General features: G+C 42.0%; 1 protein-coding gene across 2 annotated transcripts in view; it reads left to right on the forward strand.

Moving 5' to 3' along the window:
* PPP2R5C (protein phosphatase 2 regulatory subunit B'gamma) overlaps positions 1-21185 on the forward strand; it is a 148141-nt gene that overhangs the window by 13226 nt on the left and 113730 nt on the right. For both annotated transcript variants that reach the window (XM_029068772.2, XM_029068840.2), the window contains exon 3: positions 4421-4583. In XM_029068772.2, the coding sequence (XP_028924605.1) occupies positions 4421-4583 (163 nt within the window). The remainder of the gene's footprint in view (positions 1-4420; positions 4584-21185) is intronic.

A 21185-nucleotide genomic window follows, 5' to 3' on the forward strand; every position in this document is an offset into this window, starting at 1 on the left:
AATTGATTAAAAGCTGTTTTCTAAGACTAGACTGTAATGGTAGAGGGTATGGAAGTGTTCATTAGTGTTGTGGGATTGAGTGGGGTAAATACCAAATGCTTAGTAGGACACACGCCCAAATGCATAGACAACTCAGAGGAAGTGTAGGGGAAATGAAGGCTCAGTCAGGAGAAGGCCCCTTGGAGGGATTTCAGGTAGGTTTTGAAAGATGGGGTGAAAGAGTGGTCTGTTGGAATAATAATCATCAATATTTATGGTATTTGTTAAGCACTTAACCATGCGCCAGGCACTGTACTAAGCGCTGGGATGGATGCGAGCAGATCAGATTGGACACAGTCCCTGTCCCACATAGGGCTCACAGTCTCAATCCCCATTTTACAGATGAGGTAATTGAGGCCCAGAGAAGTGAGTGACTTGCCCAAGGTCACACAGCAGATAAGTGACGGAACCAGGAATAGAACCCATGACCTTCTGAACTCAGGTCCGTGCTCTATCCACTACACCATGCTGCTTCATGCTGGAAGTGAAGGGGGAGGAGTGCCAGACCAGTGGGAGGATGGGGGCAAGGGATCAAAAGGGAGATAGAAAAGATCAAGGTACTGAGAGTAAGTACTTTATCCTGGGATTGCATTTGGCCTGGAGAAATAAAGGTGTAAAGTACAGGCCAACTGAAAGCTGTACCACCTAAGAGCCATTACGAATCCTCTGGTCCTGAAGCTCCCTTCTGACCCGGAACTAGAGGGGCAGCTATTATGCTGATCACACAACTTCAGTCCCCTGGGAGTGGAGTGGCGAAAGACCTACAGTGCAGCCAGATTTTGTGTACATGTCTGAAATTGACCTAGCAAGGGCTGCGCTTCTCTGCTTATGCTGGGCATAGAAAGCCACTAGACAAAATTTAGAGGATACATTTCCTTTGACTTCACCAAGAGAGGCAGTGTGGCCTAGTGGATAGATCACGGGCTTGGGAGAAGGATCTGGTGGTGTTTTTGTTTTTTTATGCTATTAAGCGTTTACTGTGTGCCAGGCACAGAAATAAGCATTGGGGTAGATTCTGGCTAATCAGGTTGGACACAGTCCATGTCCTACATGGGGCTCACAGTCTTAATCCCCATTTTACAGATGAGGGAACTGAGGCACAGAGAAGTTAAGTGACTTGCCCAAGGTCACACAGACAGGTGGTAGAGCTGGGATTAAAACCCAGGTCCTTCTGCCTCCTGTGCTCTAACCATTAGGCCACTTTTCTAGTCCCGGCTATACCACTTGTCTCCTGGGTAACTATGAGCAAGTCACAGAAGCAGCGTGGCTCAGTGGAAAGAGCCCGGGCTTGGGAGTCAGAGGTCATGGGTTTGAATCCCGGCTCTGCCACTTGTCAGCTGTGTGACTTTGGGCAAGTCACTTAACTTCTCTGTGCCTCAGTTACCTCATCTGTAAAATGGGGATTAACTGTGAGCCTCACGTGGGACAACCTGATTACCTTGTATCTACCCCAGCACTTAGAACAGTGCTCTGCATATAGTAAGTGCTTAACAAATACCAACATTATTATTATTATTATTATTATTATTATTCCTCTGTCCCTCATTTACCTCATCTTTAAAAATGGGGATTAAGACTGTGAGCCCCAGCAGGGACATGGGTGGTGTCCAGCCTGATTAGGTTCATTACTACCCCAGTGCTTAGTTTAGTGCCTAACACGTAGTAAGTGCTTAACAGATACTATTTAAAAAGATAACTGTGGCTGAAGAGTTGCTCAGTCAAGGCTTCAGGCAGTCAAGGACCCGAGGATTGTCTTACCAGAACAGAATCATCATTGCAGACCTTAATTTCAGCAGCTCACTTTGGTTGCACGAGCCCTTGGACACCTGGGAAGCTCAGGCCAAATTGGGATCTCTAACTTTCAAAACCAAGTTCATCTTCTAGAGTGGATATTGCCTGTGTACTAAAATCAGACCAAGCACAAGGGGTAAGGGAGCCACCCAAGAACACCCTTCTTGGGTAACACCCAGTTCAGAGGACAGATAGGAGACAACGAGACCAGTAAATAACTGGTTGTTAAATAACTGCCTTATCAATGGTTAAATTGCTGAAATGCAAAGCTTGGTCCAAAGCAACTAGCAAGTGTCTCATGACTACCTAGCAATACATTTGTAGCATTGTTTTGTGGATGCCATATGGAAGGGACTGTCAGCAACACATCTGCAGTGTTGGTAATATCATCCCCAAGTCCAAAGGACATCTAGAGATATCAGGCTTCTAAATTGTAACTTCTGGGTAGAAGCCTCTCAGGTTGTACAAAATGCATGATAGATACAGCCTCAATAACCAGTGTATATTAAAAATCAATTAAAAGCTGTTTTCTAAGATTAGACTGTAAACTCGTTGTGGGCATGGAACGTGGCTACCAACTCCATTGTGTTGTTCTCTCCCAGTGCTTAGTAGAGTGTTCCACACACAGTAAGCACTCAATAAATATGATTGATTCTACCAATATCTTTTCACTGTGCAAGCAACGAATTCCATAAGCAACTTTTTGCTGGGTTAGGGTTTGAGATCATTAAAGCTGATATCTTGTGTTATTGGAAAACATCTTGAATATCCAAATGGACAGTTTGTAAATTTCTGGAGTAAAGAGCTGATCGGTTGCAATTTAGGTGGGGTTAGTGTCAGTATTTATTGCAGAATTGATTCCTTATGAACTTTATACACCAGAGGATATTCAAATGTTGGCAGATGGAAAATGAATTAACTCCATTTTAAATTTTGCTGAACATCTGTTTCTTGCCAAGAAATGAAAATATGAATTATATTTCCATAAAATATAGATTCATACAATAGTAGAATTTTGCCTTAATTTAACCTCCTTCAGTTTGACTTTAAAGGGGATTAAGTGGACCAACATAACTGAATGACCATGAGAGCTAATTCCAGCTTCAACTAGGATATTGAGTATTCCTAGCGATTGCAGGACTGTACAACAAAGTTGTCCAACTCCTGTTACCTCTTGAAACAGGACAATAATTAAAGAAGTACTGTAGCTAATAGAATTAGGGATTTATTCATTTTTCATTAATGGAACTTTGTGCTCCCATGTCAGCTGTATTTTGGAGGTCATTCATTCAATTATATTTTTTGAGCATTTACTGTGTGCAGAGCACTGTACTAAACGCTTGGGAGAGTACCATACAACAAAGAGACATTCCTGCCCACAGCGAGCTTACAATCTAGAGCTGGTGGAGACAGACATTAATATAAATAAATTACAGATATGTACATAAGTGCTGTGAGGCTGGGAGGGGGGAAGAACAAAGGGATCAAGTCAGGGTGACACAGAAGGAAGTTGGAAAAGAGGAAAGGGGGACTTAGGAAAGTCCTTTTGGAGGAGATATGCCTTCAGTTAGGCTTTGAAGGTGAGGGAGGGAGTAGTAGTTTGAGTTTTCACTCATTAGGTCAACAAGTATACAGAATATATAAAGTATCCCATTCCTGTGCCAGTCTCTTTTTCCAAATCTAACAAGGCAAACCTCATTCAGCAACAGGCTAAAGGCAGCAGGCCAAAGTAATATTTTGGAGCCAAGTATCTCCACGCTGCCTTCATCACCATCCCCGTCTATCTGGCTGCCAGATGGCTGAGGGCAGGTGAAGTCCAAGACACACAGCACACCTACCACATGGCTGGTGGAGAGTCTGGGAAGGCTGGTGGTGAGGTGAAAGGGGTAGCAAAAAGCCACCGAGACCCATGGACAGCAGCCGTCAAACAGATTCTTGGACCAAGCAGGAGACCCATACGAGGGTGCAGTCTCACCCTCACAGGAATTATAATAATGTTGGTATTTGTTAAGCGCTTACTATGTGCCGAGCACTGTTCTAAGCGCAGGGGTAGACATAGGGGAATCAGGTTGTCCCACGTGGGGCTCACAGTCTTAATCCCCATTTTACAGATGAGGGAACTGAGGCACAGAGAAGTTAAGTGACTTGCCCACAGTCACACAGCCGACAAGTGGCAGAGCTGGGATTCGAATTCATGAGCCCTGACTCCAAAGCCCATGCTCTTTCCACTGAGCCCTTGACTGCACCAAGTAATGGATTTGAATCCTGCTGTGCCAAACTGTGACTAAGTAGTAATAGCCAGTCCACTTAATGTTAATGACTACTCTGAGATACTATTGGTGACATGAGCTGCATGTCGATTCCAACCTGCTGGTAGTCTTGCCTCAGGTATGCATGGAACAGCTTTGAGTAGGGAACAGATGACTCGGAAGCTGGTGATATAATAAAGTAGGTTAAGAAATTAAGGCAAGGGTTGTGTTTAAAAACTCTGGTGGAAATGTGATCTGAACTTTGCTCATGGAATTCTCACCTTCTGTGAAGGAAAACGTGACATTTGGTAAATGTGCATTTGTGTTTTTCTTGGAAACAGATTTCTAACAAGAAAGCCAACAGCGCGACTCCTCCCCAAACTCCATTATCAAAAATAAAAGTACCTACTGCGCAGACTGTATTAAAGAAAGAAAAACGCCAGAGTTCTTCGAGATTTAGTATCAGCAATAACAGAGAACTCCAGAAACTACCAGCTTTAAAAGGTATTTTTCCTTCTGCCATTTCTGAGTTCATATTGGGTTCCTTTTAAGGAAGGAAAGGAGCTGCTTGTAATTGAGTTATTAGTGGGAACTTTTTATTTCTTTCTATTTTTTGACAATTATTGACCGTGTGAAATATTTAATATTTGGGGACTGCTAGCATTAACTTAATTGACAATATTTTACAAATATTTAAGTAAAGGGTACTTAAGGATGTTTATGGTGGAAATGAGATCACTATTTGCACATTTCCATTTTGAATATAGTTCCTCAAATGGGATAGAATACTATTGAAAAGTCAACATATAACTCAAATGGATCCTGTACCCAGATAATTAATACCAATGTTAATAAGAACTTTGATATATGGTACAGAAATGATGAGGTTATCCTATTAGACATGACTGTAATCAGATCTTTTCTAAAGGCATAATGTGCTAGGATGATTAAAGGGTTGAAATGTTAGTGGAACTTCCATCCTCCCGGTGAATCTGGAAATTAGACCAGTGAGTTGCACTTCTAATGCTGGCAAAGTGATCCTGAATTTTATATTGAACATCTACAAGTGAAGTTTTCAAAAAAATTCAGCCGGTTGGGGGAAAGATGCACTCATTTTTTCCCATTCCAATACCATCTCAATAATCTTCTTGAGTTCTGAGGGGATCAATAAAGCATATGTTAAAAGGGAAGCAGTAGACATAGAAAACCATCAGTTCTCTTTTAGTGTTGGATGTGCATTCTTGAAGAATGTCTCGTTAAGAAAAACTCACATTGTAGCACCCATGCCTTGATCTCCACTCTGTTGAAACCACATCAGGTTCTATCCAGGCAAACTTGTTTCGACAGAAGAATGTTTTCCAATTCTTCCCATGGTGTTTTATTTCAAGCTAACCGGGGGAACTGGCTGTACTTAGTTTTTCAATAGGCCTTTAGCAAGGTTCTACACCGAAGAGTTTTAATAATAATAATAATGTTGGTATTTGTTAAGTGCTTACTATGTGCCGAGCACTGTTCTAAGCGCTGGGGTAGACATAGGGGAATCAGGTTGTCCCACGTGGGGCTCACAGTCTTAATCCCCATTTTACAGATGAGGGAACTGAGGCACAGAGAAGTTAAGTGACTTGCCCAGAGTCACACAGCCGACAAGTGGCAGAGCTGGGATTCAAACTCATGAGCCCTGACTCCAAAGCCCGTGCTCTTTCCACTGAGCCACGCTGCAAATTCGAGTTACCATGAGCCTAGAAGAATGTGAATAGAAAACTAGCCAAATGATAGGAAACAAAGGGGAGGAATAAATGAGCACTCTTTTGGATAGACCTGTAAATATGAGGACTGATGGTCCTCAGGGATTGCCATTTTATCTAACATTTTACATAGAGAAAGTGCAAGATCAGATCTTCAAGTTTGAATGTGACACTTCCGAGTGGGAAAATATACTGATGAATGAGAGAGCAGGAAATGCCAAATAAACTTCATTTTGAGTAAGCTGTAATGATTTTCCAGAAAAAAAAAATCCAAATTACAGCTATATGATGAGTGCATCAAAGTGATCCCAATTCAGGAAAAATCATAAAGGCGCTATTCAGTGAGATTCTTGTTGGTCCAAAGTACAATAACCAAAGAGTGCCCAACACAGTTGTTGGACTTCATCAGGAAAGGCTTAGAATTCGACATTTGGAGTACTGTGTGTAGTTCTAGGGATGGTTTGGAAAAGGACAGTAAAAATGATTGGGTGGAGCAGATGGAGTTGCTTCAACATGTGGCTAAGCTCAAAGGGACAATTCAGTTTGGAAAGACCAAGGCTGAGCGTGGGCGTGATTGAAAATTACAAAATCATGAAGTGTGTGGACAGGGAAGTTATAGAATAATGGTTCACCAAATGCCACAACTTTGGGACAGGAGTATTTTGAAGGTGGCAAGTTTCAAATAGACACATTTCCTCATAGATCAAATACTAAAGATGTTGAATTTGTAACTGCAAAGTTGGTCAGGCAAAAATTAGTTCACTCAAGGAAGACTTCAGATAAATTTAATCGAATGGGTTATTAAGGAGAATTGTTAGTATTATTAAACAGTTAATTATGAGGATGAATTTAAGGATGCCACGTATGACTTGGGTCCTCCAAGTGTTCTTTGCTGCCACTGTTTGAGTTAGAATCCTGGACCAGATAGACCATAAGGCCTCGCCCATTATGGCATTTTAAAAATATCATGTTTTTGTCTCTGAGAAAAGGCTAAAGACTTGGAGAAGTCTGAGAACCAATTTAATAGAGGTAGCTTTTCTTGGAAAGGTTTTTATTTAGAGATGAGCAACCAAGTATTCCAATTCCACTGAGGATAGACAAAAAGAAAATGTATTTAAGTAGAAGCATGTGGGATTTGGGAAAGTTGCTGGAGTGGTTACAAAGCGTGAGTCCCTATTCCTGAAAATCAAGGGTAAAGAAAAGTAAATGGACAACTAAACAGTTCTTAGGGGAAAGTCCTGATGATCTTCCTCATTACAGGAACAGTCCTTGGTTTCAAACAGCCAAAGTCTCCTTAACCTTCAAATATGTCCAGTAGTCAGTTCTCTAATCACAAGTCCCCACAGTTCCTGGCCTCTGCTCTCAGCAGTGGGGTAGAGTCCTGAGCACCCTCTGCGCTGGTATGTAGAGGAAGACTGGTCAGATATCCAAGTTGGTGCATGCAGAGGTTGGGGCAAGTGATGGCATAGCTGCTTGATCACAGAAATGGAAAAATCTCAAACTTCTCAAAGCACTTGAGCATATGGTTTTAAGATCTTCTGGTATGTCATCTTTTCATTTTGCAGTCAAACTGACAGAATGAAAATAATAATTATGGTATTTATTTAGTGCTTACTATCTGCAAAGCACTTGTGGCTATACAGGTATCCTTCCCTGTTACTTGGCTTTTTATAGTCTATTGCTTCCTCTTACCTGTAATTTATTTTCGTGTCTGTCTCCCACTCTTTGTGGGCAGGGTTCATGTCTACCAATTCTTTGGTACTCTCCCAAGTCCTTAGTACTCTCCCAAGTTCTTAGTAGACCACTCTGCACACTGTCAATCAATTGCTTGGCACATAGTAAGTACTTAACAAATACCATTATTATTATTAATTAATCAGTGGTACTTATTTAGCACTTAATAAGCACTAAGCACGGAGTATAATACAAAAGAATGAGTGGACATATTCCCTGCCCATAATGAACTTACAGTATAGAGGGGGAGACAGACATTAATATAAGTAAATGATTTATAATATATAGTTTAAAGATATGTACATAAGGGTTGGGGAGGTGGGGCAAATATCAAATATCCAAAGGTCACACATCCAAGGGAGACCAGGCTGGGGAAAAAAGGGCTTAATCGGGGAAGGCCTTTTGGAGGAGATGTGACCTTAACGATGTCTTAAAGATGGAGAGGGTGGTGGTCTGGTGTATCTGGAGGAGAAGGAAGTTGTAAGCTTAGGGGAGGAAAGCAGTTGGTGGCGAGACAAAGTGAGTAAGCAGGCGCTAGTGGAGCGAAGTGTGCAGGCTGGGCTGTAGTAGGAGATTAGTGCGGTGAGATAGGATGGGGCAGGCTGATTGAGTGCTTTAAAGCCAAAACTGAACGTTTTTGTGGAAAAAGGATTTATGCAGTAGAGTGAAGTATGGCCTGGAGTGGAGAGAGACAGGAGGTGGAGAGGTCAGCGAGGACACAGATGCAGTAATCAAGAAGGGAGAGGATAAGTGCTTGGATCAGTGTGCTAGCAGTTTGGAGAAGAAAGGGTGAATTTTAGTAATGTTGTGAAGGCAGAACCAACAGTATTTGGAGACGAACAGGTGATTAGAATGAGAGAGATGAGTCGAGGTCAGTGCCAAGGTTATGGGGTTGTGAGATAGGGAGGGTGGTGGTATTGTCTATAGTGATGGAAAAGATGGGAGAAGACAGGATTTGGGTGGAAAGATAAGGAGGTCAGTTTGGGACATGTTTGGTTTGAGATGTGATGGGACATCCAGGTAGAAATGTCCTGAGGGCAGGAGGAAATGTGAGACTGCATGGAAGGAAAGAGGTCAGGGCTGGAGATGTAGATTTGGGAATCATCTGTATAATTAGGCAATCAATCAATGGTATTTAATGTGCATTTACTATATGCAGAGCACTGTACTAAGCACTTGGGAGAGTACACCATAATTAGCAGACACGTTCCTTGCCTATAATGACCTTACAGTCTAGAGGGAGAGACAGACATTAACATGAATATATAATTTAAAGATATGTACACAAGTGCTATGGGGCTGGAGGTGGGGCAAATATCTGAAGTCCAAAGGACACAGGTCCAAGTGCATAGATGACACAGAAGGGAGAGTGAGCAAGAGAAAGGAGTACTTAACTGGGGAAGGTCTCTTGGAGATGTGTCCTTAATAATGCTTTGAAGGTAGAGAGAGTGGTGATATAGCATATATGGGGTTGGAGGGGGGAGTTCCAGGCTAAGGGGGAGGGCCTGAGGAAGGGATTGGCAATGAGATAGATGAGATCAGGGCACAGTGAGTAAGCTGGCGCTAGAGGAGCGGAGTGTGCGAGCTGGGCTGTAGGAGATTAGTGAGGTGAGGTAGGATGGAACAAGCTGAGTGCTTTGAAACCAATGATAAGGAGTTTCTGTTTGAAGTGGAGGTTCTTGAGAAGTGCCGAGACATGGATGAATGTTTTTGTTGATAAATGATCCATGCAGCAGATTGAAGTATGGATTGGAGTGGGGAGAGAGAGGAGGCCAGGAGTTCATTGAGGAGGCAGATGCAGTAGTCAAAACGGGATAGGATAAGTGCTTGGATCGGCATGGTAGCAGTTTGGATTCATTCATTCATTCAGTAGTATTTATTGAGTGCTTACTATGTGCAGAGCAGTACAAAGCACTTGGAAAGCACAGTTTGGCAACAGATAGAGACAATCCCTGCCCAATGTCAGGCTCACAATCTAAAGGAAAGGGTAGATTTTAGCTATGTCATAAAGGTAGAACTGACAGGATTTGGTGACATATTGAATATGTGGGTGGAATGAGGGAGATGAGTCAAGGACAATTCCCAGGTAGACTTGTGGGAGAGGGTGGATAGTTGTGTTGTCTAAAGTGATGGGAAAGATGGGGAGGACGGTTTGGGTGGGAAGATAAGCGGTTTAGGTTTTAGACATGCATAATTTGAAGTGTTGACAGGACATCCAAGTAGATATGTCTTGAAGGCAGGAGGAAATGCAAGATTGCAGCAAACAAGTTGGGTCAGGCCTGGAGACGTAGATTTGGGAGTCATCTGCATAGAGATGGTAATTGAAGCCACGAGAGCGAATGAGTTCTCCAAGGGAATGGGTGGAGAGGGAGAATAGAAGAGGAATGGGTGGAGAGGGAGAATAGAAGAGGATTTAGAACTGAGCCTTGAGGGACCCTTCTGTCAGGGTGGGAGACAGGAGGAGGAGCCATCCAAAGAGACTGAGAAGAAGCGGTCAGAGATGCAGGAGGAGAACCAAAAAAGGACAATATAGGTGAAACAGTAAAGCTTGGATAAAGTTTCAAGAAGGGGGTGGTCTACTGTGTTAAAATCGGCTGAGAAGTCTAAAGGGATTAGGATGGAGAATAGGCCATTGGATTTGGTGAGAAGTTCATTGGTTACTTTTGAGAGGGTTGTTTCTGTGGAGTGAAGGTGGTAGAAGCCAGATTGAAGGGGACCTAGGAGAAAACTGGAGGATAGGAAATGGAGACAGTGGTTATAAACAACTCTCTCAAGAAGTTTGGAGAGAAATGATAAGAGGGAGATGAGGTGATAACTGGAGAGAACTCTGGGGTCAAGGGAGGATTTTATAGGAAATCACATAAGCATGTTTTAAAGCAGTGGGGATTAAGGTGTTGGAAATTGATCAGTTGAAGATGTTAGTGAAGGAGGGAAGAAGGAAGGGGGCGAGTGTTTTAAAAATGTATGAAGGGGTGGGGTCAGAAGCACAGGTGGAAGGCATAGATTTAGAGAGAAGATGAGAATTCTCTTCTTGAGTTACTGCAGGGATTAGCAGGTGAGTCAAAGAGGGTGGAGGAGTGGGGGATTGGAGAAGTGCAGGGGAGATTTTTGGGAGATTATGCCTGATGGATTTAAATTTGTTGATGAAGTGTGTAGGCAGGTCATTAGCGGAAAGAGATGGTGGGGGTAGAGGGGACAAGAGGTTTGAAGAGGGAGATAAATGCTTGGAACAGCTGGCCAGGGCAGTGGATGTGGGAGTGAATTAGGAAAAAGAAACATTGTTGTCGGGCAGTGGAGAGGACCGAATTGAAGCAGATAATGAATTTAAGGTCAACGAGGTCAGAGAGATGTCTGGATTTCTGCCAACAGTTCTCTGCAGCTCAGGCACAGGAGTGTAGGAAGCGGATTGTGGAGGTGAACCAGGGTTGCGGGTTAGTGGTACAAAACCTTTGGAGGGACAGGGGAGCAAGGGAGTTGTTTAGTGGAGAGAGTGGTGTTGATGTGTGCATCAGGAGAAGGTAGTTTTGGGTTGGAGACCAAATAGGATAGGATGGCCGAAGAATATTGGAGGGGGTCAAAAGAACGGAGGTGTCTGTGACAGGGAAGGAACAGATTTGCTGGGGGTGGGTGTATTGGGAAAGAGCAAGTGAGGAGGTTGTGGTCTGATACAGGAATTTCAGAATCGGTGAGGGTAGAGATTGTATAGTTACTAAAGATTATAAAATCAAGTGTGACCCAAGTTGGTGAGTCTGGGAGGTGGGGGTGGAGCAGGAGGTCATTGGAATAGAGGAGTGAAAGGAGGTGGACAGTGGAAGGATTGTTGGGGTCAACCCCATGCAAGGATCAATGCAGAATTGGAGAATGAGAGAAGCAATATGAGAAAGAAATCAAAATGGTTCAGAAAACTGGAGGTGGGGCCTGGAGGCTTGTAGATGACAGTGACTAGTAATTGGAGTAGGTGGTAAAGTGGATGATATGGGCTTCCAAGAAAAGTGGGCTGGTGCCAAAGCAGCCTTTGGGGGGTGCAGGGGGCAGGTAGGGAAGAAGGAAGCCTACTCCTTCCCATTTCCCAGTGAGTCTGGTGGAGTGGGAGAAGACAAATCCCCCTCTAGAGAGAGTGGCAGGGGATGTCCTGTCATCTGGGAAGAGCGAGGTTTCAGTGATGGCGAGAAGGAGCAGTGATTGGGTCAGGATCAGGTCAGGGATGAAGGGAAACTTTCCCATGATGGAGCTGGGATTCCACAGGCCGCACTTGGCTGAGGCTGTGGGGAGGTTGCGTGAGGTGGGGCTGTTGCATGAGGCGTAGGAAGGGGTTGAATGGGAGTGAGCTGGTAGGGGCTGGGGCAGGATGACAGGGTGGGGCCAGGGAGAGGGGTGGGGGTGATGCAAGGGGTGGGGAGGGGTTGAATGGGAGTGAACCTAGGAGGGCTGGCCTTGGGTGATGGGAGGGAGATAAGCAGTTCTGGGCACAGAGGGGAGGGGTGGGGGGATCAGAGGGAGGGGACTAAGGACACTTGGAGCTAGGGTGCAAGGTAGACCCAGTGGCCTGTGTGTAGTAGGTGGCAACTCAGGACCTCCCAGTTCTGAGCCGAGATTAGTCATTAAAGCATCTGTCTGGTATGAATGGGCAAGCGCTATCAAGTCGTTAGTTGTTGACGCAGGTGTGTGATAAATACTATTGTTGGATTGATTGGTGGTCAAGGGATTGGACACAATTCCTGTCTTTCATGGAATACAAAATATCTTGTGCCATTTTGCAGATAAGACAACTAATGCCCTGAGAGGTTGTGACTTGTCCAAAGTCACCCAGGCCAGTGGGTGCACCCCACTGCCCCATACAGTCAAGTCTGTGGCTTCTAAACCCGGACTTAAAAGAAATAGTCAGCCTTTAGGGGTAAACCCAAATATAACATAATTTGTTGCAATGGTAACTTTGTCTTCATTATTCTCTTTGTCATTAGGGTTTGCTTGCAAGGGATAATTTTGGCCTTAACTCAGAAATCAACTATTTTTCAACTGTCACTGCATTTTTGTCATATTGGCTCACAATATATAATCTTTTAAATTACACTATTTAGAATTAGCCAACACTTCAGGTGTGTAGGTTTGCTTTTGAATTCACCAGAATAATGCTCTTTCCCATAAGCATCTTTTAGCACTCATACAAAGCATACATCACTGAGATTTCCAAAATATGCTTTGTTCTGAATTCCCCATATATTTCAGATGAAAAAAGACTTGCTGTAGTAACTGGATATTTTTTAACCAAAGTACACTTTTTAAGAAATTCTGAATTATCTGAATATTTTCCTTGTCTTGATCCAGCCAGTGAACTGAATACTCCCTTTTGTGACAGTCTCCCTGGTTTTACACAACTGCTAGCTAAAAAGTATTCATGGTGCCTTAGGGATTAGATAATGCAGAGCTAGAACCCAGACCCTTTAAAATCCATCTCCATCTGCAGCCCACTCTGACAGTGACAACTAAAGATGAAGTTTTCTGGTGGCCTTTATGGCTAGGAGACCAGAGTACTAGATTAAAATGATTTATGAACTATGTATTCCCTGGGTAACAGAGATTGAACACTTCTAAGTGATTTTTGCATTCTTGCTCATGTTTGTATGTTGTGAGTATGTGGTTGGGGGTAGGGAGTTTTGGACTTATGAGACTAACAGAATTTTGAAAAGCATATTTTATTTCTCAGTAAGTTCTCCCTCAGAGGAATTGTAATTTGCTCCATTTTAGTTATAGGTCTATTCAGTTGTGGATTTTAATGCTTCCTTCCTAGTGCCATGGTGATTAATAGCTCTCAAATTTTCTTTAAGTAGAAAATTGTACTGAGGCCCCTAAAGTAATGTTTTAAAAACTGTTTTTTAGATGCTAATATTTTGTGAAATGGCCCAGCCCAACTAGCCTAAAACCACGTGTCAGTTGTTTATTAAGAAGGATCTTTTCTATAATTATGTTAATGTAGTTTCAAGATGATAAAATGTACAGATTCTTCCAGGCAGCTACAGCGCCTAACAAAAATGCCTTATTCTGACAATTTAAACTCCCAAAATGCAACCAACACCCAAAAGTACACCACTGCAGCCTTCTCTGTTCTCTCCTTTTCACTCTCTCCTGATCTGTCAATAAGTGGCATTTATTGAGTGCTGTCTGTCAGAGCACTCTACTCAACACTTGGGAGAGGGCAATACAACAGAATTAGGAGACATGTTCCCTGCCCACAGTGTGCTTAGAGTATAGATGGGGAGACAGACCTTCTGATCTTCTGATTCCTCTCCTCTTGGACTTTTATGTCTCCAGGTGCCAGTTTCTTGATTCTCTCAGGTTTGAGGGAAGAATGAACCCAGTGCACATTCTCCCCCAACTAATTCCCCGACTAGATCTCAGTTACCCCATGGAAGCTTCTCTCTCCAGCTTTTGGCCCTCTAGGCTGGCAGGATATATCAAAAGGACCATTGTTGACCAAAATCTTTGACTTCTCTTCCCTATCTATTGTATTTGAGCGCTTACTATGTGCAGAGCACTGTACTAAGTGCTTGGGAGAGTACAACACAACAGTATAACAGAAGCTTCTCTCTCCAGCTTTTGGCCCTCTAGGCTGGCAGGATATATCAAAAGGACCATTGTTGACCAAAATCTTTGACTTCTCTTCCCTATCTATTGTATTTGAGCGCTTACTATGTGCAGAGCACTGTACTAAGTGCTTGGGAGAGTACAACACAACAGTATAACAGAACATTCACTTCCCACTTCCCAAATCCCTTTTCCTCCCTTTAGAGATTGTAAGCCTGTTGTGGGCGGGGAATGTGTCATGTTGATTGCTACAGTGTACTCTCCCAAGTGTTTAATACAGTGCTCTGCACACAGAGCTCCATAAATATGATTGACTGACTAGGAATGTAAGAACATAGGTCTTAACCTCTTGTTAATCTAGGATATCTGCCTCTCCTGTCGCCCATGTAGAATTAATTATCCTTAGGTTCAAAGATTCATTCATTCATTCAGTAGTAATTATTGAGCGCTTACTATGTGCAGAGCACTGTACTAAGTGCTTGGAATGTACAAATCGGTAACAAAGACAGTCCCTGCCCTTTGATGGGCTTACAGTCTAATCGGGGGAGACAGTTCTAGTGGTGAGACTGAATATGTAGGTGTGAGCGTTATACAGAAAAGCACCAGCACACTACGTCTGTGAAAATGCACATCACCCATAGTTGAGGGAAGAGGTATGTCCTACGACTAGCAAAACAAACACTTGGGGGTGATTATTACAATGTTTGTACTGGTTAGTGCTGAGCCATTAAACACTCTCAACCCAGTTCCTCTGTGCTCAGTGTCATGTGAGAGGGTTGATAGGGAGAATGCATACAGTCTGTGGTCACAGAACCAAAACCACATACCTGAGACCTCTACAATAAAAGATACCACTGTGCTCTCACCAGTTTTGTAAGACAGCTCTGAGTAATGCCCAAAGTTGTGTAATAAGAGTAAGGCAGGTCTTTTCCTTGTTCTTGTAAAAACCAGGAAAAAGGTGATTTTGGGAGGAAAAAATAATTGATACCCTTTAAAATTCTGAAACTGTTTTATCCCCTCCTCACTACTTGTATTTGTGTTTGCCAATTTAAAAGTCTTACTTTGCATTTGATTATTTTTTAAATTATTTCATCTTATGCAAACTAATTGTGATCTCAGAGGATTTTAAATTTGCAAATGTAATTGGAAAACAGTTCAGAAACCGATAAACCCCCAGAATTAAGATCCCTCCTTCATATAAAGTCTTTGTAAAACAAGCATAAAAAAACTTCCTTCAAATCTTATTTTATGTCTCAAAATGGAACTTAATGTATTCTATGTGAAAGCTACCAACTTGAATATTATTCCAAGACTATTTTTGGATATAATGATAAATTGCCATGTAAACATTCAAATGCAATGACAAGTGCTTTATTCATTAAATAGTGATGTACATTGTCAGTTATTCAAGAAGTGGCATGGCCTAGTGGATAGAGCAAAGGCCTGGAAGTTCAAAAGGACCTGGGTTCTGAACCTGGCTCTGCTATTTTTCTGCTTTGTGGCCTTGGGCAAGTCACTTAAGTTTTCTGTGCCTCAGTTCCTTCATGTGTAAAATGAGGATTAAGACCACGAGCCCCATGTGGGATACAGACTGTGTCCAACCTCATTAGCTTTTAATAATAATAATGATGGTATTTGTTAAATGCTTCCTCTGTGCCAAGTACTGTTCTAAGCGCTGGGGTTGGTACAGGGGAATCAGATTGTCCCACATGGGCTCACATTTTTAATCCCCATTTTACATATGAGGTAACTGAGGCACAGAGAAGTTAAGTGACTTGCCCAAGGTCACACAGACAGGTGGTGGAGGCTGGATTAGAATCCACTTCATCTGACTCCCAAGCCCATGCTCTTTCCACTAAGCCACGCTGCTTCTTTTATCAACCCCAGTGCTTAGTACAGTGCCTGACACATAGTAAGCACTTAACACATACTATTCTGTGCATATCTGGAGTAGAGAGAAGCTTGTTGTGGGCAGGGAAGTGTCTCCCAACTTTGATATGTTGTACTCTACTAAGCACTTAGTAAAGTGCTCTGCACCCAGTAAGCACTCAATAAACACCGATTGATAGTTTAATATCTGTCTCCCCCTCTAGACTGTAAGCTCCCTGTGGGTAGGGAACATGTCTGCCAACTATGTTGTATTGTACCCTCCCAAGCACTCAAGCACTACTTAGTAAGCCCTCAATAAATACCATTGATTACCTTTTGTGGGTTGGTGGTCCTATTGCTAACTTTTTTAAAGAAACTTGTTTTAGGGTTGTTTGGCATAATCTTGTCTTGAGCAACAACTATAATGTCATCTAGAAGAAGAAGAAGAAGAAGATTTACCATGTTTGATCATTTCCTTTTCATTGAAGTTTCTGCTTGTCTTGAGTTTTGGTGACATAGCTGTCTTATCTACTTCAGAGAGATTTCTTTGAAAGGGGATAAACTGTTTAAAATAAATGTGATACTTACTGAAGGTATTTCAAGACTGCTTTTGGAAGGCACTTTACAAAAAGAATTATTTTTCTGCTCTTTTGTTTTGCGTTTGCAGGTATTCTAGCCCCCCAGAATATAGTTCCTAATTTTCAAGATTATTCAAACCAACCACAGTGCTAGACTGAGGAACACTGTTCTTGCTTTGTTATCCCTGAAGTGAAAGACATAGTGTTGATTTAGGTCTTGATTCAGTTTATACGTGATTGAACACCATTGCATGTTTTTGATACTCCAACTCTAGAGAACTAATATGTTTAGTAAACTTCAGAATATAAACCACATAACTCATTTGGAAAACTCAGTGACCTTATTTTCACTGCTTTCCTCTCCACTTTCTCCCTCACCCCTTACCCCACACAAAATAAAAGAATATTGTAGCATATATTGGTATCTGAGTAAATTCAACAGGCCTGAGCTGTGTTTTATAATTTGAAGTCTCCTTTTACACTTGTAATTTTTTAAAATATTGTGTATTTGGTTTTAAAATAACTTAAACTGTAAACATTCTGCTAATTTGGACTGAGTACTGATGTACTGTGGCTAAATGACTCATAAATTAATTTATTTTTGCAAAAGATTCCTAATAGCTGTTACCTTTTTCTCTTCAAATTCTTCAAGTTGTAACAATTCTTACTGGGAATGAGCTGCTTTTCTTTTTTAAAAAAATATGCTAGAAATATGAATTAATCATGTATATCATTTCTTGAGTCACCTCTATCATAAAAAGAAACCATTTACCAGTCAATATAAATGGAAAAGGATCAGATTCAATTGTCAATTTATTGGATGTGTGGAAGGGTTAAACTTATATTTACTTTCTCAAAGAGAAACTTTTCAAAGAGAAATATAATTACTTTTAAGACTGTGAGCCCCATATGGGATAGGATCTGTGTCCAACCTAATTATCTTGTATGCACCCCCAACACTTAGTTCAGTGCTTGGCACCAAAGTAAACACATAACAAGGAACACTGAAAATAAATGCACATTTTTCAGGCAAATTGTCTGGTAGTGAGTTTTAGTTTTGACTATCTTCTCCTAGATTAGTGTGTGTCGAAAACTTTTGTATTAGAAGCCAATGTTTTTTTCTGTTTCCCTGAAATATATTCTGCATTGATCTAAAGAAACTGGTCTCCTATACTGAATAACTACTAAGTATTATTTTTGTTAGAGGAATTCTTACAGAAAAACTGAGTTCAAGTGCTGTCCTCCCATATGTCATAACTGGCTTACTTGGATTCTTAATCAGGAGTGTAATAAATGTTTCTTATGTGGCCAAGTGACCAAGATGAATAGTGGCTTGTCTGGTCATACGTAACTGTTCTTATCCTCCGTCTTGGCAATGATGGCGGCTTTTCAGGCTTCAGGTTTTAGCAGGAAATAACTTTTTTCCTCTGTAGCAGATGCGAGAGTTATTGGTTACAGTGATGTTAAGGGAGGATATCCCAGGATACCCTTCTCAAACTCACTCAAGATTTGGAAGCTTGACTTTCTAAAAAGATGTCAATTGTTTTGAGTTTTATATCTGCTTAGTGATACTGGGAGCCAAAATTGTAACCCTTCTTAAGCTAAACCATGGCCTTCTTCCTGTATATTCTTTAATATGGGGTAGTAATGTGGCCTAGTGGAAAGAGCACGGGCCTGGGAGTCAGAGAACCTGTGTTCTAATTCCAGCTCAGCCACTTGCCAGCTGTGTGACCTTGGACAAGTGATGTAACTTCTCTATGCCTCAGTTTCCTCATCTGTAAAATGGGAATTAAATCCTATTCCCTCCTACTTAGAACCGTGAGCCTTACTTTGGATAGAGAGGGACTGTGTCGGATCTGATTATCTTGTATCTACCCCAGCGCTTAGAACAGTGCTGGGCACATACATAGTAGGTGCTTGATGATGATGATTATCATTATTATTATTACCTTGGGTAAAAAGAAGCATAATTGGATTGTCTTAATATAAAAGGTCTTCATTTTTTGGAGAGGTTGAATGCTAACACCCTCATCATCCACATTTAAATGGCCTCAGTGTATTTTACAGAACCCTGTATTAATCGTATTTATTGAGCACTTAGTGCAGAGCACTGTACCAACCTCTTGGGAGAGTACATCAGAGTTGATAGACACATTCCCTGTCCCCAAGAAGAAAGCTCCTGTTGTATTACTCCCCTTTGTTCATCACACATAGGCACAACCATTTCTTTTAACACGGCATCACACTGTATCCAGACAGGCTTGTATTATCAGAAGAGTACTCCCAAATTCTGCTGTTATATTTCAGCCAAAACACCTAGCATTTCTGCAGACTCAGGCCAAACTGAGTGTAGTAAATACCTTCCTATTAGTTATTATAGATCTGAATTTGTGAGGTATCGTTTGCAACCTTTACAGCTATCTTCTATTCAAGAAATGCAATATTTAATTGTGGTTGTTTGGGGATAAGTGCTTCTTTCACTTGCCGGATTTCAGGATTCTTTACAGTTGAATAGGTTATGAAAACTTTTAAGGGAGTATTCAACAGGTAACTTAAAAAAAAACTCTGTAGTGTGCCTGACAAGGCAAAAATGATCTATTATTATCTTTAGTAGTCCATGTCTTAGCATGGTCTAAGTAGTGGTCCTTGTGTAAAGTGGTTGAAAAATTTGGTAAATGACCACCAGTCCTGATTTAACTGAATAAGTGTGTGAAGTCAATCAGTCGTATTTATTGAGCGCTTATGTGTGCAGAGCACTGTACTGCTTGGGAGAGTACAATATCACAATAAACAGACACATTCCCCGCCCACAACGAGCTTACATGGCCTATGTTCCTGGCTGTAGTTCTAACTTTCGTGGCTATTTCTCTGACATACTTCTTTTTCTCAGAGACTGCCCAGTGCTTTACCCAAAATGAATTCCTCTATTCTGATTGCGTGCCAGGTGGGCAAATATGCCGTGCTCTGCTCCCTTCTCCCTATAGTTCATGCTGTATGCCTGGAGCTTTGCTGCCATGTTTCCTCATAATGTCCCTATACCCACCTGCTCTGTTTCGGGAACCCTGTTTCAGCTTGCGTAACAGTAGCTGTGTAGGTATTTTGCTGTTATCTATCTTCTACACGTGTCGATTCCAGCCGAATGTCACTCTGATACTGGTGGACTGGCTATATTACAGGATCTCTGAGGTAATCCTATCCTTTCGTCTGATAAGGCTAGCTCTAGGTGACACCGAGGGAACCTCTCGAAACTAGAATTGATCTCTGAGGCAAGTTAGAGGGGTATATAGCTTCTTTGAGGATTTTGAGAGTCAAAAATGGAAAATTCAGGCAATCCAATTCCTTCTGGCATCGCTTGTGGGACAAAGGATTGTCAGTACCCACATTTCCCAAACACCCCACCTAATATTAATGATCTCACACTGAACTAAATTTAATTCTCATTCTGCTTACAGTCTTTTTTTTAAAAAAGCAACCCAGAGAGTTTATTAATGTTCACTTAAATATTAATCTACATATTGTAACTCTTCTCTCCTTGGAAATGTCAAAACGTGATTGTCATTAGCAACCTGCTTTGTCATTCCCCTAGACGTAATCAAGCTTAAAATAACTCTTTGGAACAGGGGAGGACACGGGTTTGGATAAATCTGTGAGTGGCTGCATTGGAAAGGCCACTGGCTCCTTTCTGTTCCTTTGAAGAAGACTCATTCCCACCAGAGGTGATAGCCCTCCATGGGGCTAAATCAGGGGACAGCTCTCATGTACACTCTTCCTACATCTCCATTTCAGACCTCCTTGAACTTCTCGTCAGCTGGCTTGAGAGTGGGAGGAGGCAGCGGGGGGAATTTCAGACCTCAGCCAGTCTGGCAGTGCATCTCTGCTATATATGCAAAGGTGCACGCACACACCGTGTGCCTGCCGGGATTAGAAGGGACACACACAAAACACAATGTGCTTATGCAGCCCCACCCTGCTGAAATGAACTCAGCCTCGCCAGTTTTAGACCCCATAGAACTCTAGGAAATAAATCTCTGCCTAGGAATGACATTACACTTCAAATCTGAGGATTGCTTGTCCCTCAGACTCTAATATTTTTTTAATATGGTATTTGTTAAGCACTTACCACATGCCAGGAACTGTACTATGTGCTGGGTTAGACCCAAGATAATCAGGTTGGACACAGTCCACGTCCCACATGGGGCTCACAATCTTAATCCCCATTTTACAGATGAGGTAACTGAGACACAGAGAACCTAAGTGACTTGCCCAGGGTTGCACAGCAGACAGCTGGTGGAGCCAGGATTAGGACCCAGGTCCTTGATTCCAAGGCCCGTGCTCTTTCCACTAGGCCTTGCCGCTTCTCCTGGTTTGATTAGGAGCTTCATATTGTCCATCTGGGAAAAATATTAATAAAGACCATCTCATGCTTCTGGATCTGGCTTCTCGAGTTTGGAAGATCATTATGTTCATCCATGCTTCTTTAAACTCTTTTTTCTGAAATAAGGAAAAGGAATTGTCCATTTCTGATTGTCTGAATTCAACAGAAAAGAGCAGCTTTCTAAAACAAAGTGTTTGATTTAATTTCAAAACCCTTATGACTA

This window comes from Ornithorhynchus anatinus, chromosome 1 (assembly GCF_004115215.2).
Source record: "Ornithorhynchus anatinus isolate Pmale09 chromosome 1, mOrnAna1.pri.v4, whole genome shotgun sequence".
Classification (NCBI taxonomy): domain Eukaryota; kingdom Metazoa; phylum Chordata; class Mammalia; order Monotremata; family Ornithorhynchidae; genus Ornithorhynchus; species Ornithorhynchus anatinus.